The sequence below is a fragment of the Meles meles genome, chromosome 1 (assembly GCF_922984935.1).
Source record: "Meles meles chromosome 1, mMelMel3.1 paternal haplotype, whole genome shotgun sequence".
Taxonomy (NCBI): Eukaryota; Metazoa; Chordata; class Mammalia; order Carnivora; family Mustelidae; genus Meles; species Meles meles.
The window spans coordinates 106,918,263-106,944,626 of NC_060066.1; the positions used below are offsets into that span (position 1 = coordinate 106,918,263).

At 39.7% G+C, this 26,364-nt stretch overlaps 1 protein-coding gene across 1 annotated transcript; it reads right to left on the bottom strand.

The window, feature by feature from the left end:
• Positions 1 to 22,750: 22,750 nt before the first annotated feature.
• LORICRIN (loricrin cornified envelope precursor protein) lies at positions 22,751 to 24,742 on the bottom strand. The gene has a single exon (XM_046022157.1). It carries the CDS (start codon positions 24,049 to 24,051, stop codon positions 22,951 to 22,953), a length of 1,101 nt encoding a protein of 366 aa, XP_045878113.1. The 5' UTR covers positions 24,052 to 24,742; the 3' UTR covers positions 22,751 to 22,950.
• Between the last annotated feature and the right edge of the window lie 1,622 nt (positions 24,743 to 26,364).

The window sequence follows — 26,364 nt, forward strand, 5'->3', positions numbered from 1 at the left end:
TCTTATTTGAAGAAAGAGTTCAAGAGGGGAGATCATGGAAACTTTCTCCATCATGTGAACATTTTAACCAGAGAGAGTCCAGTCCCTTCCAAGGGAAAGGGCTTCTCAACAAGAAACACAATCACACCCACACTCAGAAATATCTGTGGGCCCCTTGCTGTCCCAGCCCCACAGGTCAGGGTGCAGGTGGCTCTCCCATCATTGGCTGGGCATTTCTCCCTTCAGACTCCACTTCAGCCTCTGGCCCTGCCCTCCTTCTCCAGCTGCCACCTCTCAAGCCTTCAGTCTTCCTCTCACCAAGGGAGAACTTGGGCTCTGGCTTTCCAGACAGAAGGGGATCCCTACTAGAAAGTGGAGAGGGGGCAGAGTTCTGAGGCTTCCACAGGCTCCATCCAGAGCACCCAGAGGAACTGAAGGAGACCAGACTCAAGGTGAGAGCAAGGCCTCGCCCTGTGAATAAGGCTAGCCACCCCCTCCCTGGGAAATGGCATGATTGCCCAAGTCTCCCTGAGCTGCTTTGTCATTGCCAGTCTTTGAGAAGCTTGGCCAACCCAACATCTGGGAACTTCCTGGCCTTGGAGGCAAATATGCTCCAGGAATGTCAAGGCTGTGGATGGACATCTCTCATCAATACTCCACCACCTCATTCCACCTGTAACACCTGGGTCACCAGTGATGTTGGAAAGAACATTACAGTTCAAAGCTGACAGCCAAGAAAGAATTCTTGGGATATCTTTGGTGCAAAAAGTGGTTTTATTAAAGCACAGGAACAGGACCTGTGGGCAGAAAGAGTTGCCCTGAGGTCATGAGGAGTGGCCTATTATATACTTTCAAGTTGGAAGAGGGTTTGGGATAGCATAAATCTCTAAGGAATTTTGGAAACAAAGTTTCCAGGACCTTGATGGGGCCAGCTATTGTTGGGAAAAAGTCATTTATTACCATCTAATAAAACCTTAGTTATGAGACCCTTCAGATATATTGTTGGGCCATATGCTTGGGGGATGATTACCAAGACATATCTTGGGATGTTTAGAGATAAAGGAAATTTCTAAAGGAACTTTATATGTTAAAGTAGATTTATAGGATCCTGGAGGGCAGGGGGTGGTTCCAGCTAGGATTACCTTTTGCCCTTAGCAATGTGTGACCATCAAGTCAGTTGAGTCTAGAGGAATGTCACTCTGCCTGTTTCAAGGACTTGTCAATGGGCCATAGGTAGTATGGAAATTTAATAACTTTTCTTTCACCTTTGTTTCCCACATCAACTAGCAAGGGTAGGATGGGGAAAAGTAAAAGGAAAGGAAAATAGAAAGGAAAAGTACATTCCTTTCTGAGGTGGCACACAATATGCCATCATCATTAGACCTAATTTGACCCTGTGACCAGCTAGCCCATGCATCTACCACTCTACTTCAGCATCAAACTGTCTGAAACAAACACCATAAGAAGTCTTTTACATACCAAAGTTCTCCACTCTCTTCACTCACCTTGGACAGTGACCTCAGTCTTCAGCTCTGGACTCACAATCCCTGTACCTTCTCTGAGGAGGTCTTTATGTAAGGTTTTCCAGACATGCTCTGTCAAGTGTACCTGGGTTGCAGTCCCTGAAATGGGAGAACTCAGACCAGAGATCATGAAAAGACCACTGCACTCTTGAGATACCACTTGAATACCCACTGTGTTCTATAGACTGATGCTCCCCATTAAAAAAACAAAATTCAACTGAGTAAATATGAAGGTCTAACTGGCTTTGCTAAATGTTTCATGAAGCAGGCAACATCCCATCTAGCAAGAAGAAGGGAACTCTAAGGATTTATGCAAAATGAAAGGTAGTTGTTACATTTTGTAGCAATATAAAAAAATATTAGAAACATCAAAAGAGATTCCAGCTTCTTCATGATTGCCAGGATTTAAGTTTTTTTTTTTAATATTTATTTTTATTTGTTTATTTACAGCATAACAGTGTTCATTGTTTTGGCATCACACCCAGTGCTCCATGCAGTACGTGCCCTCCCTATTACCCACCACCTGGTTCCTCAACCTCCCACCCCCCCACCCCCCTGCCGCCCCTTCATAACCCTCTGGTTGTTTTTCAGAGTCCATAGTCTCTCATGGTTCATCTCCCCTTCCAGTTTCCCTCAACTCCCTCTCCTCTCCATCTCCCCATGTCCTCCATGTAGGATTTAAGTTTTAATTAAATTAAGGTTTAATTAAATTAAAGGTTTAATTAATTAAAGAGAAAATCACCACAGAATTCTCTAGGAAAAAATGTGTCTTTTGAGGAGAACTTTTAAGTGTTCTATACATATTTGCAACATTATTATATTCTGGCTATATTATACCTTCAAATCAAAACCATCTTATTGGGGCACCTGGCTGGCTGAGTCAATAGAGGATGTTACTCTTGATCTTGGAGTTGTGAGCTTGAGCCTTATATTGGGGTTAGAGTTTATTTAAAAAAAAAAAAGAAGAAAGAAAGAGAAAGAAAAGAAAAGTAAAGGAGAAGATGGTGGCATAGTAGGCAGACCTCGAGCTTGCCTCGACCCTTGAACACAACTAGATCAAAATCAAATTGTTTTGAACAACTAGAAAATAGATCTGAGGATTAAGAAAAAAATCTGCACAGTTGGAGGGAGAGAACATGGTAGATGTGAGGTTCCTAGATGTGAACTGGGGGAGAGAAAAGCCACAGTGCTGCAAAGAGGAGGGAGCCCTTTTTACAGAGAGAAGTCAGAGAGAGAGGGAGAGTTGAAAGGAGAACAGCACACAGATGCTTGGCATAAGATGCCAAGGTGTGGGGATCCCCTGGGTCACATTGGGAAAGAACATTCCCCTTTCTGGAGTATATTTGGAAGAGGGTATATTGCCTTTCCAAAGAGAAAGGACCCTCTTCATTCAATAACAAGGGGTGTTCAGAGGGCAGATAACCTGGTTAGATTTTTGCTGTGTCTTACCTTATACACCAGGTCCCTGGGAAGCGATGTGACTGCTTTTCTGAGACAGAACATTGCCAGGTACAGTACTGTGAGGTTCTCCTCTGGTGGAGGGGAGTAGGTCTATGCCTTGCTGGGTCCTTTAGGATTTGGAGTCATGAATCCCAGCCACCAGGCAGATATAAAACAAACACAGAACTGTGACACCAGGCCTGCTAATGGCCTGGGCACAGACAGGTTGAGGGTGGAGATCTTATGGAGGCTTGGGACATCATAAGGAAGATTGTTTGCTTTTCTGTGATGGTCTCCTCAACAGAAGTGACCATAAATTCCCCCTCCCTGGGGTTGAGAAGGTGGGGTAATGTCATTTTCCACCTCCCCCACCTCCTCGACCCTCTGACCCACACAGCTCCCAACTCCAACCCCCCCGCCCAATAGTATAGCCAGACTTCAGAAAGAAACATAGCACTTCCAGTGAAGGGTGGAATCACTTACACCAAACCCCGCCCCACTATGTCCCACAGGGGTGTCTTTTCTAAGGCAGGTCTGGCTCTGAGCCAGTGCCCCAGGCCTCCTCCTCAGAAGACCAAGCAGGAACCCTCATGTACCAAGTCTACTGATGATAAAATACTCCAAAGCAACAGTTTCAGTTCTGGTGGAAATAGGACCATTTTTTTATTACTATATTTTTTCTTTTTTCTTTGGAATCTGGCTTACAGTTTTTTTGTTCATTTGTTGATTATTTTCTTTTCTCATTTTTTGGCTCAAGCTTCTTCTCTCTTTTTTTCTTTTCTCCTTCTTTATTTTTGTTTGGAATGAGGCTTATAGTTATTCCTTCTCTGTTTTTTTGTTCCCTTTCCTATTCTCTTTTTTTGGATCAAGGTTTTTTCCTCTTTCTTTCTTTCTTTCTTTCTTTCTTTCTTTCTTTCTTTTTTCCTATCATGCTTATCTTAATAAACAAACCAAACCACACAAATTGCACCTAGTTAAAGGTCCAAACACTTCTCACGACAAGCAAGGGGGAATTCTACAGAGGTCTGACCTCTGGGAAAGCCCAGCCAAAATACAACAGCATACACCAGAAGCACTTCCCGAAGTGCCAGGCCCTGGACAGTGTATGACCCCTTCTCAATAAAGTATTACTCTCAAAAACTCTCAGAAAAAAAAAGTATTACTCTCCAAAAAACAAACAAACAAACAAACAAAAAAAACAAGCTTTCATAATATGCAAAAGACAGAAACCTAACATAATGACAGGGTAGAGATATTCTCACCAAAAAATGATCAAGAAGAATTCATAGGGATTTACATTATATCTGAATAAAAAATTAGAACCACAGGGATGACTGGGTGGCTCAGTCAGTTAAGCATCTGCCTTCAGCTCAGGTCATGATTCCAGGGTCCTGCATTGAACTCCTTACTTAGCAGGGAGTCTGCCTCTCTCTCTGACAAATAAATAAATAAAATCTTGAAAAAAAAAGAAGAAGAAATTAGAGCAACAGTCATAAGAATAGGGACTGGGCCTGAAAGAAGCATAGAAGACACCAGAGAAATCCTGGCTACAGAGATAAAATTAGTCAAACTAAAAACTAGTCAAGTCAAAATTTTAAAAAAAAGTTATAACTGAGATGCAAAACAGACTGAATGTAATTGCTATGAGAATGGAAGAAGCAGAGGATTGAATAGATTATATAGAAGATAAAATTATGTAAAATAATGAAGCTGGAAAAAAGAGGGGAAGAAAACTATTAGATAATGAATACGGGCTTAGGGAACTCAGAGATTCCACAAAGCACAATTATGCCTGTATCACAGGAGTCCCAGAAGAAGAAGAGTGAGAAAGAAGAGCAGAAGGTTTATTTGAACAAATTATAGCTGAAGAAATTCCCTAATGTGTGGAAGGAAAGAGGCATTCAAGTCCAAGGGACACAGAGACTGTCCCTCAAAGTCAACAAAAACAGGTGAACACCTCCAGATATTATACTGAAACTTACAAAATACAAAGATAAATGAGAGAATTCTGAAAGCAGCTAGGGACAAACATTCTTAACCTACAAGAGTAGACATATAAGGTTAGTAGCAGACCTGTCCAAAGAAACTAGTCAGGTCACAAATGACTGGCATCATATATTCAAAGTGCTGAATGGGAAAATTTTGAAGCCAAAATACTTTAACCAACAAGTCTGGCATTCAGAAGAGAAGGAGAGATAAGGAGTTTCTAAGACAAGCAAAAGCTAGAGGAATTTGTGAATGGTAAACCACCTCTGTAAGAAATATTAAAGGGGACCTTTGAGCAAGAAAAAGAGACCAAAATCAAGACTAGAAAGGAACAGAGACAGTCTATAGGAACAGTGACTTTACAGGTAATGCAATGGCACTAAATTCTAAATCTCTCAACAATAACTCTGAATGTAAATAGACTAAATACTCCAATGAAAAGACAGAGTATCAGAATAGCAGATTGAAAAAATACAATTAAAAGAGTCAGACATAGAATAAAAAATGACATTGCTTATTTATATTAAACTAAGTTGAAAAATTCTAACAAATCAATAAGAAAAAGACAGACAACGCAACAATGGAATGAGCAAAAGTGAAGAAGAAACAAATCACAAAAGAACATATCTAGATATCTAATAAATATATAAAAATACCCTTTACTTATCATCAGAAAAATGTAAATTAAAATTACAATGAGAAGGAAGAGTTAAGATGGCAGAGGAGCAGGGAACCCTAATTTTTTTCTGGTCCCTGGAATACAGCTAGATAGTTATCAAATCATTCTGGACACCAGCAAACTCAATGGGAGATCTGAGGAAAGAATTGCTGAAATCCTACAAATAGAAAAGTGACCACTTTTTGGAAGTAGGAGATGTGGAGACATGAATCCAGGATGATATGTCAGAAGATAAATGCAGAGGGCAGGGAGTTGCTTAAGGAGACTACAGCAAAGTATTATAAATAGTGGAGTGAAAAATCAGAACACTTAGAAGTCTTCTACAGTGGGGGACTTCTCTGGATTACAGGTGTTCAGGTGGCAAATGGAGTACAATCCCGGTGGAATAGCTCACCTTCAGGATCCCCAGGGTTGAAAGAAGAATGGGGGTGCCTGAGTATGGCAGGGTTTCCAGGCATCCGAGCAGTGAAGCTGGCTGAAAACAGCAAGTCTAGGCACTGGCTTTCTGCTTGTTATTGCCATAAACCTTGAACCACAAAACAGCCACGCAACCAGTCTCTGGGGAGGAGCCTAGCAAAAGGCAGAAGCAAAGCGAGACACCCTGTCCTTTCCCCAAAAGGAACGGTGTGAGTCCATGCCACAGAAGTCTGTACAGTTTGGAGACACAAAAGTGTGTCACATGCCTGACATAAAAACTCTTGGTCACAGGCTGGGGGAAGACAGAGTTCAGTCAGAAACCGGGGAGACAAGATTGATTGACAGCTTTTCTGTGAGAAGTCACTGAAGATTGGGGTGTGTGTTCATGTGTATGTGTGAACTTTCAGCTCCAGAGCTAGAGATAGGGGAGCCGCTATTTTCAACCCCCCCCACATTGGTGCTGAAAGTCTTCAGAGAGCAAAACAACACCACATAGTGCACTCTGGAGACATGTACACTGAACCTGAGCCCCTGGCAAAGGAGGTGCAATTCCACCAAGGCAAGGACACCTGAGAATCAGTGTAATAGGCCCCTCCCCCAGACGACCAGCAGGAATAATTCACTAGCACCAAGTTTACCAATCTTTTTTTTTAATACCTTAGTGTCTTAGTTATATTCTTGTCAGTTAATTTCTTGCATTTTAAAATTCTTTTTTAGTTGTTAGGTTTATATATACATTATATAATAATATATATTTTTTATTTTTGGTTTCCATTCATTGTATTTTATTTCATTTTGTGTGTGTGTGTGTATATATATATATATATATATATATATATATATATATATACATACATATACACACACACATACATACACATATATATATGTTTTCTTTCTTTCCTATTTTGGGATCTAGTTTCTTTTAACAAACAAACCCAAATACACTCAGGATCTAGTTTGTTGCTTTGTTCTGTCTTACCTCTTCTTTGGTTTGTTATTATTTTATTTTGTTTCTGTTTTCTTCTGGTTTGTTTTGCTTGCATTTTCCTGGTGTTGTTGTTGTTATTTTTGTCTCTTCTCTCTTTCTTCTATTCTTTTCTGGACATAACGATGAGATGGAGAAACTCACCCCAAAAGAAAGAACAGGAGGAAGTACTCACTGCCAGGGATTTAATCAATATTGATATAAGTAAGGAGTCAGAACTAGAATTTAAAACAATGATTATAAAGATACTAGCTAGGCTTGAAAAAAAACCATAGAAGACACTAGAGGATCCTTTAGAAGCAAAAGAGCTAAAATCTAATCAGGCTGAAGTTAAAAACTCTATTACTGAGATGATGTAAAAAATGGAGTCTCTAACTGCTGGGATAAATGAGGCAGAAGACAAAGTCAGGGATATAGAAAACAAAATGATGGAGAAAAAGGAATCTGAGAAAAAGAGAGAAACAACTACCGGAAGATTAAGGGAGAATTTGAGAAATCAGTGATACCATAAAGCAAAATAATATTCAACTAATAGATGAGGGGGTCCCAGATGATGAAAGGGGAGGGCAGAAGGTTTATTTGAACAAACTATAGCTGAGAACTTCCCTACTCTGTAAAGGAAACAGACATTCAAGTCCAGGAGGTACAAAGAACCCCTGCCCAACAACCATAAAAATAGACCAACACCTCAACATATTAGAGTGAAGTTTGCAAGTTTCAGAGATAAAGAGAAAATCCTGAAAGTGGCTCAGGATAAGGGGTCTTTAACCTATAGGGGTAGACACAAAAGGTTGGCAGCAGACCTATCTACAGAGACCAAAGACTGGCATAATATATTTAATGTGTTAAATGGGAAAATATTCAGCCAAGAGTACTTTATCCAGCAGGCTGTCATTCAGAATAGAAGGAAAGAGGAAGAGCTTCCAGGACAAACAAAAATTAAAGGAATTTGTGAACACTAAACCAGCCCCTGCAAGAAATATTAAAGGGGCTCTTTTGAGTGAAGAGAGAGCCCCAAAGTAACAAAGACCAGAAAAGAACAGAGGCAATTTACAGAAACAACAACTTTACAGGTAAAACAATGGCATTATATTTAAATGTAAATGGACTAATTGTTCTAATCAAAAGACACAGGGTATCAGACTGGATTCAAACAAACAAACAAACAAACAAGATCCACTGATGCATTGTCTACTAGAGATTCATTTAGACTGAAAGACACTGAAAGACACTTCCAGCTTGAAAGCGAGGGGGTGGAGAACCATTTATCATGATAATGGGCATCAAAAGAAAGCTGGAGTAGTAATCCTTATATTAGACCAAGTACATTTTTAAACTAAAGACTAATAAGAGATGAAGAAGGACATTATATCATAATAAAAGGGCTTATCCAACAAGAATATCTAACTACTCTAAATATTTATGCCCCTAACTTGGGAGCAGCAAACTATTTAAACCAATAATAACAAAATTAAAGGAACACATTGATAATAGTAAATGATTATAGTGGACTTTAACAGCCCACTCATAGTAATGGACAGATCATTTAAGCAGAAGATCAACAAGGAAACAAGAGCTTTGAATGACACACTGGTCCAGATAGACTTCATAGATAAACTCAGAACATTTCATCCTAAAGCAAGAGAATACACATTCTTCTTGAGTATACATGGAACATTCTCCGGAAAAGTTTACATACTGGGTCAAAATCAGGTTTCAAATGGTTCAAAAAGATTGACATTATACCATGCATATTTCAGACCACAACGCTTTAAAACTTGAATGTAATCACAAGAGACAACTTAGAAGGAGCACAAATAGATAGAGGTTAAAGAGCATCCTACTAAAAAATGGATGGGCCAACCAGGAAAATAAAAAAAAAAAAAGAATTAAACAAACACATGAGAACAAATGATAATGAAAACATGAAAATTCAGAACCTTTGTGATGCAGGAAAGTTGGTCCTAAAAGGGAAGTATATAGCAATCTAGGCCTTTCTCAAGAAATAAGAAAAATCTCAAATACACAACCTAACCTTACACCTAAAGGAGCTGGAAATAAAGTCTCAATCTAGCAGGAGAAGAGAAAAAATAAAGATTAGAGCACAAATGAGGATGCCAGGGTAGCTCAGTTGGTTAAGTATCAGGTCATGATCTGGGGGTTCTTGGATGGAGCACCACATCAGGCTCCCTGCTCAGGGAGGGAGTCTGCTTCTCTCTCTCTCTCCCTCTGACCCTCCTCCCACTCATGTTCTCTCACTTTCTCCCTCCCTCTCTCAAATGAATAAATTAAAAAAAAATTTAAAAAGAGCAGAAATTAATGATATAGAAGTAAAAAAAAACAGTACAATAGATCAATGAAACAAAGAGTTGGATCTTTGAAAAAAATGAATAGGGTTGATAAACCTTTAGACAGACTTATCAAAAAGACAAGATAAAATACTCAAATTAAAAAAATCATGAATGAAAACAGAGAAATCACAACCAACACTGAAGAAATACGAACTATTATAACAGAATATTATGAGCAATTATATAGCAAAAAATTAAGCAATCTGGAAAATAGATATGTGTTCCTAGAAACACATAAACTACCAAAACTGAAACAGGAAGAAATAGAAAACCTGAACAGACCCACAACCAGCAAGGAAAATGAACTGTAATCCAAAATCTCCCATCAAACAAGAGTCCAGGGCCAAATGGCCTTCCAGCAGAATTCTACCAAACATTTAAAGAAGAACTAATACTTATTCTACTGAAGCTGTTCCAAAAACTAGAAAAGGAAGGAAAACTTTGAAACTCATTCTATGAAGCCAGTGTTAGCCAAGGGAATGTTGAGAAAGAAAACCAAAGTGGGAGGCATCACTATTCCAGACTTCAAGCTATATTACAAAGCTGCAATCATCAGACAGTATGGTACTGGCACAAAAACAGACACAGAGATCAATGGAATAGAAGAGAGAGCCCAGAAAGGGACCCTCAACTGCATAGTCAACTAATCTTTGACAAAGTGGGAAAGATTATCCAATAGAAAAAGACAGCCTCATCAACGCATGGTGTTGGGAAAATTGGACAGCCACATGTAGAAGAATGAAACTGGGCCACTTTCTTACACCATACACAGAAATAAACTCAAAATGGTTGAAAGACCTAACTGTGAGGCAGGAATCCACCAAAATCCTAGAGGAGAACACAGGCAGCAACCTCTTTGTCCTTGGCCACAGCAACTTCTTGCTAGACACATCTACAAAGGCAAGGGAAACAAAAGCAAAAGTGAACTATTGGGACTTCATCAAGATAAAACCTTCTGCACAGCAGAAGGAACAGTTGATAAAACTGAAAGGCAACCTTTGTAATAGGAGAAGATGTTTGCAAATGTCTTATCAAATAAAGGGCTAGTATCCAAAATCTATAAAGAACTTACCAAACTCAACACCCAAAAACCTGAAAAATCCAGTCAAGAAATGGGCAGAAGACACGAACAGACATTTCTCCAAAGAAGACATACAAATGGCCAACAGACACATGAAGAAAAGCTCAACATCACTTGGCATCAGGGAAATACAAATCAAAGTCACACGGAGATGTCACCTCAAACGAGCCAGAATGGCTAAGATGAACAATTCAGGAAATGACAGATGTTGGTGAGGACGTGCAGAGAGGGGAATCCTCTTAGCTTGTTGGTGGGAATGCAAACTGGTGCAGCCACTCTGGAAAACAGCATGGAGCTTCCTCAGGAAGTTAAAAATAGAGCTCCTTTACACCCAGGAATTGCACTACTAGGTATTTTTCAAAAGGATACAAATGTAGTGATTAAAATGGCACACCTATGAATGGATAAGAAATGTGGTATATACAATGGGATGTTACTCAGCCATCAAAAACCATGAAATCTTGCCATTTGCAGTGACGTGGATGGAACTGGAGGGTATTATGCTAAGTGAGATAAGTCAGTCAGAGAAAGAAAAATGCCATATGATTTCACTCATATGCCGAATTTATGAAACAAAGTAGATGAACATAGGTGAAGGGAACGGAAAATAACACAAGATGGAAGCAGAGAGGGAAACAAACCATGAAAGACTCTTAACTCCTGAAACAAACTGAGGGTTGATTGAGGGGAGGTGGGTGAGCAGGATGGGACAAATAGTGATAGGCATCAAGGAGGGCATGTAATGGAATGAGAACTGATCATTATATGCAATAGGTGAATCTCTAAATTCTACCTCTGAAACTAATAATGCACTATATCTTAATTAAATTGAATTTAAACAAAAAATTAAAAATTATAATGACATATTGTACACAAGTTGCACTTATTAGTTTGAATTGTAGAGAACATCTACTTTCATGGTAATAGAGAATTACTATAAAAACTTATGTGAAATGAAATAAGTCAAATATTTAGCAAGAGGCAGAACATTACTTGCCCTTCTCTAAAGTTATGGGATATGCGGTGTCTGGGTGGCTCAGTAGGTTAAGTATCTGTCTTCGGCTCAGGTCATGATCCCAGGGTCCTGTCTGCAAGGAGCCTGCTTTTCCCTCTGCCTCTCTCCCTCTCATTCTCTCTCTGTCTCTTATGAATAAATAAATAAAATCTTTAAAAAAAAATAAGAAAGTTATAGAATAGGGGCACCTTTGTGGCTCAGTTGGTTGAGCAACTGCCTTCGGCTCAGATCATGATCTCGGGATTTCGGAATCGAGTCCCGCATTAGCCTCCCAGCTCCATGGGGAGTCTGTTTCTCCCTCTGACCTTCCCCCTTCTCATGCTCTGTCTCACTGTCCCTCTCTCAAATTAATAAGTAAAAATTAAAAAAAAATAATAAGGGATACATTTCCTCTCATTTTGAGAAAAATTGTTTAGATAATCTAAGAATTGACAAATGGCCTGGTTCTTACAAGTTGAATAAACATAACACTAATGTCCTTTGTTTCCAAAATATAATTTTTTAAGATTTTATTTATTTGAGAGAGATAGTGAGAAAGAGAGAGAGAGAGAGCACAAGTAAGGGAGAGAGAAGCAGACTCCCCACTTAGCTGGGAGCCCAATGGGGGGCTTGATTCCAGGATCCCAAGATCACAACCTGAGCCAAAGGCAGACTCTTAACTTACTGAGACATCCATGTGCACCCCAAAACATGTTTTATATTAAAAACACAGTTTTCCATGGAAAATAGTCTAAGAAAAATGTAAATATTCCAAACAGAATTAAGAACAGTAGAACACTTGAATGGTTAAGTAACTATGACAAATTTTGAATCTTCTCAACAAACAAAATATCCAGCTGTCAATTCTACAGTTATTCCAGATAATAGATTTTTCTACTTGTATAGGAGCTATTACAAAGTAAAAAATGAAGAGCTCATACACTGATGCATTTTGAAAAGCCAGGTTTTCCTTGACACTAAGGCCATAGATGAACAGTAAAACTCTCCTATGTATATGGATTAAAAATTCTAAACACAGTTATTAGTAACCTTAATCCAGAAATGCATAAACACAGTATGCAATAACTCAACATTTACCCCGGAAATACGACTGACTTCTGTACATTGATTTTATATCCTGCCACTTTGCTGAGTCCCTGTATGATTTCTAGCAATTGTGGGATGGAGTCTTTTGGGTTTTCCACATAAAGTATCATGTCATCTGTGAAGAGTGAGAGTTTGACTTGGTAACATTGTAAAACTTGAAAGCAATTTAATATCATCAGCAATACAATGCATAAGTATACAGTACTGTAGTCACATGTAGAATACTACACATCAGTGGAAATTAATGAAAAATAGTTTTATGCTTCAAAATTGGTGAATCTCATGAATTTAATGTTAAGTGAAATAAACATCATAGAAGATACCTCAAAGCATGAATCCATTTATATAAACATAAAAATGTGCTTAAAATTAAATATTACATAATTTAATCTTAGATACCTATATCATAAAAGTTAAGGCAATAATTTTCACAAATTCAGGATGAGGTGGAATTGGAGGTTGTGACTAGGAGGAAGCACCCAATCCATTTCTAAACTACTGGTAATTATCTACTTCTTTAAGATACATGTTGGATACATGTTAAGTGTTGAGGCATTCGTTTTATTAATTTTAGACTATAACTATGTAATATGTACTCTGACTATATGAGATATTTCACAATCTTTAAAAAGATAACAAAATGGGTATGTATATTCAATATACATATAAATATAATGCAAGATAAAGACCGCCACAGGATTAAGGTGATTTGCTAGTAATGTAATTACCTGTCAGAACAAAAAACAATAATTTAACAGTTTTCTAGAGGAAGAAAGTAGAACCAAAAGACTTGACATTACTAAGTTACCAAAAAAAAAAAAAAAAAAAAAGGGAAAAGAAAAGCAACACATCAAGAGATGACCAAATGGTAGAGTTAGCAGACTTTCAAACAGTTACCAAGATGGTAATGAATTGATAGGAAAAATTGTCAGAATAAGTATCAGATGTGGAATCTCAGTAGTAAAATGGACACCGTACATTAGAAACTAATGGACAACATATAAATAAAAAGTACAATATTTGAAATGAAAATTTTACTGGATCAGCTTCACAGAATCCTGAGTTCAGCAGAAGAATCAGGGAACTTGAATAAAAGTAAATAGAAATTATTCAAACTGAAGTAGGAGAGTAAAACAGAATGAACAAAAAAGAACTGTATTTAAGACATGTGGAGAAATATCAAATTAGTTAACAAATATGTAGAGTTCCAGAAATGAAAAGAAGAGGAAAGGAAAGAAAAGGAAGAAAAGAAAAGAAGCAAAGGAAAGGAAAGAAAAGAGAAGAGGCACAAAAGAAAGGAAGAATAAATCTTCGAAGAGATAATATTAAACAATATTTTTAAAATCAAACCACAAATAAAAGAAACTCAGAGAATGCCAATCGGGGGAGATAAAAAAAAAGAGACCCTACCTTGGCTTATTTTAATTAAACTAGTGAAAACCAAAAATGAGGAGAAAAAATTTGAGAAATGAGTCAAAAAGTAAAGAAACACATTACCTCAGGGGAAAAATCATAGACAAAGAATCTCAGACTGTATTAAAAAATCATGACCCTAATATGTTATTTACAAAAGATCCATTTTATTATTCATTCATTCATTCATTCATTCATTCATTTATTTTAAGAAAGAGAACACAAGGGAGAGAGACAGTGATGGAGAAAGAGAATCTTAAGCATGCTCCACACCCAATGCAGAACTAGACATGGGTCTTGATCTTGTGACACTGAGATCAGGCTCTGAGCCTGAAATCAAAAGTTGGATGCTTAACCAACTGAGCCACCTCAGTTCCCCAAAGATACAATTTAAATATGAAGATGAAGAGAAGTTAAAATTAATAATATGACAAAAGATCTTCCATGCAAAGATATTCCATTACAAAACTAGAGTGACTGAATTGCTATCATATAAGAGATTATGATAGGTAAAAGGAAACACTTCATAGTGCTTCATCTGGAAGATATAAAAATTCTAAATGCATTTGTACCTAATAATAATCACAACTGATGGCATTAACACCCATCTCTCAGTAACTGAGAGAACTAGTAGACAAAAATCAGTCAAAATTTAAGAACATTGAACAAATACTATTAACTAATAATGAAATTGACTTAAATATCCAAGAACTACAAATTATTTTTTTAAAAATGCTTTAGGGATGCCTGGGTGGCTCGGTCTGTTAAGAGTTTGCCTTCAACTCAGGTCATGATCCCAGGATCCTGGGATCGAGCCCTGCATCAGGCTCCCTGCTCAGCAGAGAATCTGCTTCTCTCCTCTCCCTCTGCTTGTGCTCTCTTTCTCTCTCTCCCTGTTACTCACATAAATAAATAAATACTCCAAAAAATAAAAATAAAATAAAATTCAAAAATGTTTTAAATGCACATGAAACTTTCTTCAAGATAGATTTTATATTGGAGATATAGGATAGTTCTATACAGTTCAAATAATTGAAATCAAACAGAATATGTTTTCTGACCATAATGAAATTTAATTAGAAATTAGTAACATTAAGGAGCACCTGGTGGTTCAGTTGTTAAGCATCTGCCTTTGGCTCAGCTCATTATCCCACGGTCCTGGGATCGAGCCCCATGTTGGACTCCCTGCTCAGTGGGAAGTCTGTTTCTTCCCTGCTTGTGTTCCCTCTCTTACTGTGTCTCTCTCTCTGTCAAATAAATAAATAAAATCTTAAAAAGTAAATTAGTAACATTAAGATATCTAGAAAGGAAACAAACTGAGGGTTTCTGGGGAGTGGGGAGGAGGGATAGGGTAACTGGGTTATGGACATTGGGGAGAGTATGTGCTATGGTGAGTGCTATGAATTGTGTAATATTGATGATTCACAGACCTGTACCCCTGAAGCAAATAATACACTATATGTTAATTTAAAAAAAGAAAAGATATATCTAGAAAGTCCCCAAGATTTAGAAATTAGGTAATGTGCTCTTAATAACTCGTGGGGTAAGGAAAAGACATCAAAAAAGGTATTAAAATATTTTGTAATGAGTGATAATGAAAAAACAGCTTATTAAGATTTGGTTTGTGGAAAACTAGTTATAGATCACTGACTCTGAGCATTTTAAGGCTATAACAAAAGGAAACAAAACTATTTTTACTAACAGTAGAAAATACAAACTATGATATATTTATACACTGGATAAACCAAAAGACAATGAAAAATAAAAGCTACTGCTCAAAATAATGTAGGAAATGTTGGAGCCAACAGCCAAGAAAGAATTGAGACATCTTTGATGCAAAAAAGGTGGTTATATTAAAGCACAGGGACAGGACCTGTAGGTAGAAAGAGCTGCACTGGGGTTGTGATGGGTAACTGATTATATAGTTTAAAGTTGGGCAGGCGATTAGGGATAACATAAGTCTCTAAGGAATTTCCAGCACTTTGAGGGGGCTAGCTATTGTTAGGAAAAGGTCATTCACTACTATCTAATAAAACCCTAGTCATGAGACCCTTCAGATGTATATCAGTGAGCCATATGCTTGGAGGATGACTGTTAACATGTATTTTAGGGGGTAGAGATAAAGGAAGTTCCTAAAGTGATTTTATATGTTAAAGAAGACTTACAGGATCATGTAGGGGTTGGGATAATGTTAAGCGAAGATTTCCTTTTCCCTTAGCAAAATACTAAGTTAGAGGCAGCTGAGTTCTGAGAGGAAGGTAATTTTGCCTGTTTCAAGGACTTGTCAGTGGGCTGTAGGTAGTAAAGAAATTTAATTTTTCTTTTGTCTTTGTTTCCCACATCAAAAACAAGCACATGAATGAATATCCCAAACATAATACTGAGCAAAAAAAGATACATACCACAGGATTATATTTACATAACCTTCAAAATTAAGCAAAATTCATCTACAGTAATAGAAGTCAGAATAATAATACATTTAATGTAGTTAATGACTGGAAGGGGGATAAGGAAGGCTTCTGAGGTATAGTTATTGGAGTGAGTTCACTTGGCAAAAGATAATCGTCATTTATATTTTGTGTATTTGTATGAAGATGTTCCTCAACTTATAGCTGGGTTGAAACAGTCCCTGTGCACCTGGAAAACTCCCTGCTGCCTGCTGACCCTACCTTTTTCTTCCAGATCAAAGCACCAGCTAAGGAGCAAGTTGTGACTGTTCCAACCCAGTCTACATCAAGTCAGACCCCAGTGCAGAACTTTCCCTGGCATTCCCTTCATTATAACACTGAAAGTCATGTCCAGGTGTGGAGATGTAATATGTTAACTTGATGATGACTCATGAAGAAGCACAACCTTTAGGTGCACCGGTGCTAATAAATCCTCTCTTCTGCATGTTTAGATGGCACACTTTTCCCACCTAAGTTTCTTTAATAAACTCTCCCTGACCTATTCCCAGTGAGTCAGCCTGAGGATTCTTTCCTTTGTGCTTCTCTCTTGTGCTTTAGCATCAGCCCCAATAAAGCCTTGCCTGTGCTTTTAAATTTGGAATACAGCCTCCTTTCTACCATTACTGGAACCAAGGACTCAAGTCCAGTAACAAGATTATGTCCTAATAAATGCATTGTAAATTGAAAATATCTTAAATGGAAATACGTTTACTACACCGTAACCTACCAAACACCATGGCTTAGCCTGACCTACCTTAAATATGCTTAGAACACTTACATTTGTCTACAATTGGGCAAAATAATCTAACACAAAGCCCATTTTATAATAAAGGTTTGCATATCTCATGCAATTTATTGAATACTGGACTGAAAGTGAGAAACTGAATGGTTGTTTGGGTACAGAATGGTTCTAAGTGTGTTCCAGTCAGTCATGGCTGACTGGAAGCTGCCCAGCATCATAAAAAAGTATTGTTCCACATATTGCTAGTCCAGGAAAAGATCAAAATTCAAAATTTGAAGTAAAGTTTCTACTAAATGAGTGTTGCTTTCTCACCATTATAAAATATTTTTGTTTTTTTTAATTGATTTTTTTAATTTAAATTCAATTTAGTTAACATATAGTGTATTATTAATTTCAGGGGTATAATTTAGTGATTCATCATCAGTCACATATAACACTCAGTGCTCATTACATCAAGTGTCCTCCTTAATGTCCATCACCCAATTACCCCATCTCCCCTTCCCTGAAGCAGAGTTGAGTCTTTTATGACTTGTCTCCCTCTCTGTTTTTATTTTATTTTTCCTTCACTTCCTCTATGTTCATCTATTTTGTTTCTTAAATTCCACATATGAGTGAAGTCATATGGTATTTGCCTTTCTCTGACTGATTTATACCACTTAGCATAATACCCTCTAGTTCCATGATCTGTGGAAGGATGTCTGGGATCTTTCCACATAAAATAAAAAATTTAAATCAGAAATTGGGGATTATCTGAATATATGCTATACTACAATTTGCAAATATTTTTTACTATATCTCTTTGTATATATATATCTTTTTTAATTTTAGTGGCTGCTGTGGATATTACATTATTTTTATTACATAACTCATTACAGTCTATTGGTATTGACATTTTACCTCTTTAATTGAAATGTAGACCTTACCTCCATTTGGTCCTTTACTCCCCAGTTATAATACAATTGTCTTAAATATTTCTTCTACATACATTGAGAACTATATCAGTGCTTTGGTTGCTGGTTCAATTGTCAATATAATCTAAACAAACTTGAGAGAGGAAAGATAATGTCCTATGTTTACTTGCAATTTTACACTTTGCATTGTTCTTTTTTCCTGATATTCTAAGTTGCCTTCTTTGATTATTTCCTTTTTGTTTGATGAACTATTAGCTATTCTTTAAGAGTAGGTCCGCTGGAAACATTTTTTTCTTTCATCTGAGACTACAGCTCACCTTCATTCCTGAAGAATGTTTTCACTATATAGAATTCTGGGTTGGCAGTTTTTTCTTTTAGCACTTGAAAAATGTGCCACTTCTTTTTGGCTTTAATGGTCTGTCTTTCTTTCTTTTTTCTCTTTCTTTCGCCTTCATGGTTTCTGATGAATAATCTGTTGCCATTCAAACCATAGTCTCTACCTGCTTTCACGATTTTTTTCTTTGTCATTTTTTCCTTTTTCTTTTTGTAAGTTTGATTATGATGTTTTCTGGTGTGAGTTTCTATTCTTTCTTTCTTTCCCTCTCTCTCTCTTTGCTTTAATATGTACAACTCTTATAAACATTTTCCTTGTATGTTTTTTTGTAGCTTTATTGAGATATAATTAACACATAATGTGTAAGATAAAGGTGGTATACAACATGTAGATTTGATACACTTAAAAGTTGCAAAATGATTGCCATCATAATATTAGCTGCCATTTCCATCTTGTCACATAGTTACCTATTCTTTTTTTGTGATGAAAAGATTTAACATCTATTCTCTTAGCCACATTCAAGTATATTATACAGTATTGTTAGCTACAATCACCTGCTTTACATTATACTGCCAAACTTGTTAATCTTATAACTGGAAGTTGTGCCCTTTGACCAGTATCTCCTCATTTTTTCCACTTCCCAGCTCCTGGTAACCACTAGGCTACTCTGTCTCTCAGAGTTTGTCTTTTTTACATCCCAAATATAAATAATATTATACAGGATTTGTTTTTCTCTGTCTGACTTCTTTCACTTATCATAATGCCCTTATGGTCCATCCAAGTTGTCTCAAATAGCAGGAATTCCTTCCTTGTCATAGCTGAATAGCATTCATATGGTCTTCTTTATCCATTCATCTACTGATGGAATTTAGGAATTATGAATAATACTGCAATGAACATGAAGGTACAGATATCTCTGCAAGATCCTGATTTCAATTCCTTTAGATATATACCCAGAAGTGAGATTGTTGTATCATATGGTAGTCCTATTTTTGTTTTTTTGAGGAAACTCCATGTTGTTTCCCATAATAGCTGTACCAATTTGTATTCCCACCAAGAGTGCTATGGATTGTTTTTTTTCCCCCTCCTCTACATTTTTGCCAATATCATTATCTCTTATCTTCTTGATTACAGCCATCCTGACTGGTGTGAGGTGATACTTCATTGTGGTGTTGGTTTGCTTTTCTGTGATAATTAGTGATGTTGAGTAACTTTTCATGTAGCTTTTGGCCATCTGTGTGTCTGGACAACTGTATATTCCAGCTTTTCTTCCATTTTACTTATTTTTTCAGCGTAACAGTATTCATTGTTTTTCTTTCAAAGTTTAAATTAAATTATGTTTTTGCTGTTGAGTTGTAAGGTATTTTTTTTCTAAATTTTAGATATAGGTGCTAACTGAGCATTAAAATAAAAACACAGACTAAAAAAAAAAAGGTTTAGATATTAACCCCTTATCAGTTATATGATTTGCAAATATTTTTTCCCATACTGTAGGCTACCTTTTCATTTTGCTAATTGTTTCTTTTTCTGTGAGAAGCTCTTTAGTTTGATGTAGTCACATTTATTTATTTTTGCTTTGGGTGCTTGTGCTTTGTTGTCAGATCCAGAAAATTGCTGCTGAGACCAATGTTCAGGAACTTTACCCTATGGTTTCCTAGAGTTTTACAGTTTCAGGTTTTAAATTTTTAATTTTAAATTCATTTTAAATTTATTCTTGTGGAGTAATGTATTGTTGTGGTTTTCTTTGGGTTTATCCTGTTTGAGGTTGATTTATCTTCTTAAATCTGTACATTTATGCCTTTCGCCAAATTTAGGTAATTTGATCTATTATTTCTTCTAATATTTTTTAATCCCACACTCTCTTCTCCTTTTGCAATTCTAATTACAAGAATGATAGCTCTTTGGTAGTCCCACAGGTCCATGATGCTCTCTTTCTTTTCTTTTTTTTCTTCTTTTTCAGTCTATTTTCTCTATCACTGATATTAGATAATTTCTATTGATCTATTTTTGAGTTCACTGATTCTTTAGTCTATCATTTCCATTCTGCTATTGAGCCTATGCAGTTAATTTTATATTTTTCAATTCTAAAATTTAATTCTATAACTGTTTATTAAATTCTTAGTTCAAAAATTCCACTTGATTCTTCTTTATATCTTTTATTTCTTTGCCAAAATTTTCTATTTTTTCAAGTGTGTTTGTAATTTCTTGTTGAAGCATTTTTATGATGTCTTTAAAGTCCCTGTCAGGGGTGCCTGAGTGGCTGTTGTTAAAAGTCTGCCTTTGGTTCAGATCATGTCCCAGGTTCCTGGGATTGAGCCCCACATCAGGCTCCCTGCTCAGTGGGAAGCCTGCTTCTCCCTTTCCCACTCTTCCAGGTTGTGTTTCCTCTCTTGCTGTGTCTCTCTCTGTCAAATAAATAAATAAAATCTTAAATAAATAAAGTCTCCATCAGAAAATCCCAAAATCTGTATCATTTCAGTGTTAGTATTGTCTTTTTTTCATTTAAACTGAGATTTTGCTGGTTCTTGGTATGATGAGTAATTTTTGATTGTGTGTTAAACATTTAGAGCATTGTGTTAGGAGACTCAGGATCTTACTCAAATCTTGTACTATAGCAGGTCTCTGCTAATGCTGCACCAGTAAAGTAAGTGTGTATGTAGGGGATGTTATCTCCTCACTAGGTCCAGGTAGAAGTTCAATTTGCCAATTTTCTTCTTCCAAGATGGTTAGCTAAAACAGGATGGATATTGTCAAAAAATATTTCTGCCTTACTAGGTCACCTTTTTATCTCTTTCTTGATCCTTTGGATAAAGAAAGCAGATTTGGGGGGAGCTAATTTTTTTTTTTTTTTTTGGCCTGCACCTGTTGTCATTTCTAGGTTGCAGACTTTCCAGTGTCCAGTCTGAAATAAATAAGAGGCAAAAAGAAAACCTAAGAAACTTACCACAGTGTCGGTTCTTAAGTTCTGAGGACTGTAGCAACTCTGCCTTCTCTCCACCTTTTAGACTTTAAAAAAAAATTAAAAAAAAAAAAAAAACATTTATTATGCCCAAGTACCTTAGTTATAGTTAGCAGCAGCAATGAGGGGAAATGAATCTACTCCATCTGACACAGAACTAAAAATCCTACTTTTATTAAAAAAACAAAACAAAACACAGAAATAATGCAGTGGTCCGACTGCAATGGTCTTTAAAGCTGCTTGCTGTTTTGATTCTGTAAATGGAAGAGTCAGGGAGGGATAATTTGTCTTTCTATGTTCAGCAATGACTGGGTAGGGAGAGTACTTTGTTTTTTTGATGTAGCAGGTGTTTTGCTCTGAGTAAATCAATGTAAACATTTACCTAGAGCCAGTAGAATTTGCATATGAAACAGGGCCTGGAGAGTTCCTGACCAGGTAAATGTTCTACATTTCTTTTGAAAGCTATGCAATTAACAAAGAAACTGTAGTTTCTTCCTTGTTAATTGGTATACTTCCTGTATTTCCCCATGACCTCTCTGGTACTGGCCTTTATTGCATACACTTATGCTGTATATTCCTAAATTGGGTGAAGCTCCTTTAAGAGAGCAGAAAACAGCTCCTCTACATCCTCTCTTCCTTACAGGTGCCTCCTGAACATTGTTACACACTATAGAGGGTCACAAATATCTGATGCAATTATTCTTCCTCCTGTGAGTCTGGGTAGCATAAGCTAGTCCTTCTTATGTACAACCACCCTGCTTTCAGACCTTGAAGACTGTGCCATGGACTATGAGAGACAGCGTCTCCCCAGGGCAGACTTGTCTTTAAAAAACACTGAGCGTGGGGCGCCTGGGTGGCTCAGTGGATTAAGCCGCTGCCTTCGGCTCAGGTCATGATCTCAGGGTCCTGGGATCGAGCCCCGCATCAGGCTCTCTGCTCCGCAGGGAGCCTGCTTCCTCCTCTCTCTCTGCCTGCCTCTCTGCCTACTTGTGATCTCTCTCTCTGTGTCAAATAAATGAATAAAATCTTAAAAAAAAAAAAGAAAAAAAAAAAACAAAAAAAACACTGAGCTCAAGAAGAAGACCCACAGGGACTACCCAACCCACCAGGAGCTGTTTATGGAAATCTCTTCCCAGGATCTTTGTGTCTGGGTCTCACCTCACCATCTTAAGGCATAAACCAGAGAGTTCACATCTTTGTTTATTGGTTGCCAGCCATTCCTCCGTGATTTTCGTCTCTCCACCCACCTTTCCCCCGATAAATACATTTGTTGAATGACTGTAAATATGAATGAGTGAATGGAGGAAAGATGAATGAAATAGAATGAATGAACTTGGAAGCTACAAAGGTGCCTGAAAACGCAGAAATTCTCATGAATTTCAAATTTATTGACTGAGGATGTACCGGGTCTGGGAGGTCGTTGTACAGAAACCAAAGAGGTAAAACTGCAGAACAAGATGCAGCCCCAGAGCTCAGTGGCTCGGGTGTTGACACCTGAAGGATTTGGGAACCTCAGGGCAGTATCATGAGACCGCTAAGCCCATTGGCGCTCACGGAGAACACTTCCATCTCTTTCTTCTCCGCGGCGTCTAACGGACCTTATTTGCTTGGCCAGGTAGGCGCCTGCTTCTGCTGGGTCTGGTGGCAGATTGGGACGCCCTTGCCACCCCCGGAGGAACCGCCACCCCCGGAGGAGCCACCGCCGCAGCCGGAGCCGCCGCCGCCCCCACCACTGGAGAAGCAGCCACCGCCGCCCCCGGAGGAGCCCCCGCCGCAGCCGGAGCCGGAGCCGCCGCCGCCGCCGCCGCCGCCGCTGGAGAAGCAGCCACCGCCGCCCCCAGAGGAGCCGCCGCCGCAGCTGCCTCCGGAGGATCCACCTCCGTAGCTCTGCTGAGGCATGCACGAGGCCTGGGTGGTCTGCTGAGAGAAGTAGCCGGAGCCGCCGCCGGAGGAGCCGCCGCCGCAGCCCGAGCTGTAGCCGCCCCCGGAGGAGCCGCCGCCACAGCCGGAACTGCCGCCGCCCCCGCAGCCGCCGCTGGAGATGCTTCCGTAGCTCTGGCACTGCACTTCTTGGCCCGAGCCGCCGCCGCTGCCGCCGCCGCCGCCGCCGGAGTAGCAGCCACTGCTGCCGCCGGAGGAGCCGCCGCCGCCGCCGCAGCTGGAGAAGCAGCCACCGCCGCCCCCGGAGGAGCCACCCCCGCAGCCCGAGCCGCCACCTCCGGAGCTGGAGAAGCAGCCACTGCCACCCCCAGAGGAGCCACCACCCCCCGAGTACTTGACACTCCCACCGGAACTTCCTCCGCAGCCTCCGGAGCCGCCGCTGCCACCCGAGTAGCCTCCGCAGCCGGAGCCGCCGCCGCCACCAGAGTAGCCTCCGCAGCCAGAGCTGCTCGCGCCGCCGGAGTATTTGACGCTCTCGCCGGAGCTGCCGCCACCGCAACCGCCGGAGCCGCCGCCGCCGCAGCCGCCAAAGCCACCACCGCCGCCGCAGCCCGAGCCACCGCCGCTAGGGAAGCCACAGCCGCCGCCACCTCCGCCGCCTCCGCCGCCTGAGGTCTTCCCGCAGCCGACTGGGGGTAGAGGGGTGGGCTGCTTTTTCTGGTGAGACATCTTGTCTAAGGAGAAATGGAACCCTGGAAGGAGAGCAGAGAGCATCACTGGACCAGCCATAAGAGGATGCTGCGGAGGAGGCAGCTGCATACATTCATGCAGCCCTGGAAACGCCCATCAACCTCAGAGCAACACTGTCCGGCCTGCCTTGAAGCCCTCTGTTGAGATCTGGGAGAGCTCTCAGATGGGACTCTTAGGATTAGTGCTTTCGGAAGAGTTGTACTCCCCCTCAGAAAGTCTTTATGAAGCTTTAAATAGGCCATTAGTGTTGCCCATTTCTCTCTCCCAGCTTGGCCTCTGGCATCTGCTGTGTGATTTGGCAGCAAATGACCCACACTCCTTCATCTGTCCTCGACTACTATAAAACGAGAGGGTTAGAGCACTTCATCTTTCAGGTCTCCATTCCCAACTTGGATTCTCTGAATGCAAATTGAAATTAGCACAAACTTCCACCTAAGGTGGGGGATTTTATGCATCCCTGGCACAACAGGGGGGGGATTTGTCTGAATGTCAGAGGTTTTTGCTCCCCACCCCACATGCTCTGCAAAAGTTCTTACTTCAGGGATGCCATGGTGGGTGGGCTCATTCAACTAAGTGTCAGACTCTTGATTTCGGTTCAAGTGATGATCTCAGGGTTGTTAGATTTAGCCCAGAGGCAGGGTCCTCCTTCAGCAGTGAGTCTGCTTAAGATTCTCTCTCTCTCTGTCTCTCTCTGCCCCTCCCCCCCAAAATAAATAAATCTTTAAGGGGGAAAAAAAGTACTCTTATTTCATAGTCTTGATCTGAGCCTAGCCATGATACCAGGGCTAGTTATCAGAAAAGGCTACCCCCTCCTACCTCTGGTCCTGTCTGGACATAGGGGAAAAGACCAGTGGTCCTTTGCACCAGCATCTCTTACCGGAAGATGTAGGCTTTGCTTACATCCAAGCTTGGTTGAGGGGACCATTACTAGTAGGAAGTTGTGTCCCAGCATCTCATACCATTTCTCTTTCAGAACATCTCTGAAAAACTGGTACTGGGTTCCTGTGGCTCCCCAAATCTTCCCCATCTGCAGCATTCTCTGAATTACTCTCCCAGTTCTCCCTGACTCTTTGGAAGTAAGACTCAGCCTCTCCATTCTGACAGGTGCAAGAGGTCCATCCTGCCCATTCACAGGGGTAGTCTGCAGAATGTCCATGTGTGTCCATCACTGCCTGGCCCTACTGGGATGGCAGAGAGACAGGATGTAGTCTCGCCTTTGTAGAGTTCCCATTCTGGCCAGAAAACCAGATATGATATATCATCCGTAGAGCAGCAGCTCAGGCCCCAACTTCCAACCTGAATTACCTCTAAACATGAATGCAGTTGGAAAGGCAGAGATCCTGTAGTTTCCAAAGAGAAGAGAGGCCTTACAGGTCTGTCCCCTGGTCCACCTACCCTGAGAAGGGCTGGGGAAAACTAGCTGGGAAGATGAGAGCCAAGAGAACTCACACTTACCTGAAGCACCAGGGACTGAGTGAGGAGAGAAGATGCTGGCTTATGTGAGGAGCTCTGGAGCTTCCAAGGTTTTATACAACACTTGAGCCCTGACTCATCTATTAATCTGGGTCCACCTCTCATGTTTGGACTCAGTTATGTGACCCATGGCTGCCGCCCCACCTGTCTGTTGATTATAGGCACGGGGTGGCCCATTCATGAAGATTTTAGCATACTCGAGATGGGCAGCCTAGTGTGCATCTCTGAAGCAACTATGTAGCAGCAGGGATGGCCAGCCAAAGTGGATGGCAGACATTGTTTCCAAAACCTCTGGCAAAGGGCACATGCCATGAGACCTAGGTCTCTGACTCTTGAGGTGGCCCGAGAGAGTCATATTGGAGATCTCAGTCCTTAGTCCAAGGAGTGGGAACTACTCTTTGGCTTTTGATCCCATTGCGTGGAACCCTTGGAACTTTAGAGAGAACCTGTCCTCTTTTGCCTAAAGTTTCTACCCCCATGGTTTCATGTATGCTTCACTGAAGTGTTCTTGTCTTGAAACTAGCTTGAGAGAATGCCTGAGTCCCCCATACCCAGTTCTGGGTTTTACAACATGGACAGGGCTGTATGGGACATGAATATCTACTTTGATTTATTCCTGGAGATTTATTCATCTGAAAAAAGTGATTGTTGATACTCACTTTGCATGCAGAGGAACAAGCTAAAGAGCTCTATCATGTTGTCCTTCCTACCATGGCCCTTTGGCCCTGGCATCCTGTGGTCTTGTGTGGCAACAGTGACCTCAGCCTAAGACGCAGCTGTGAAATAGAAGGGACTTGAATTTAGGTGTCTGGGTTAGAGTGCTCCCTATGCTACTTACCAGCTGTGTCACCTTGGACAAAGTCATAGCACCTTACCTGGTGCCTAACATAGGAAGCACTCAGTAAGTAT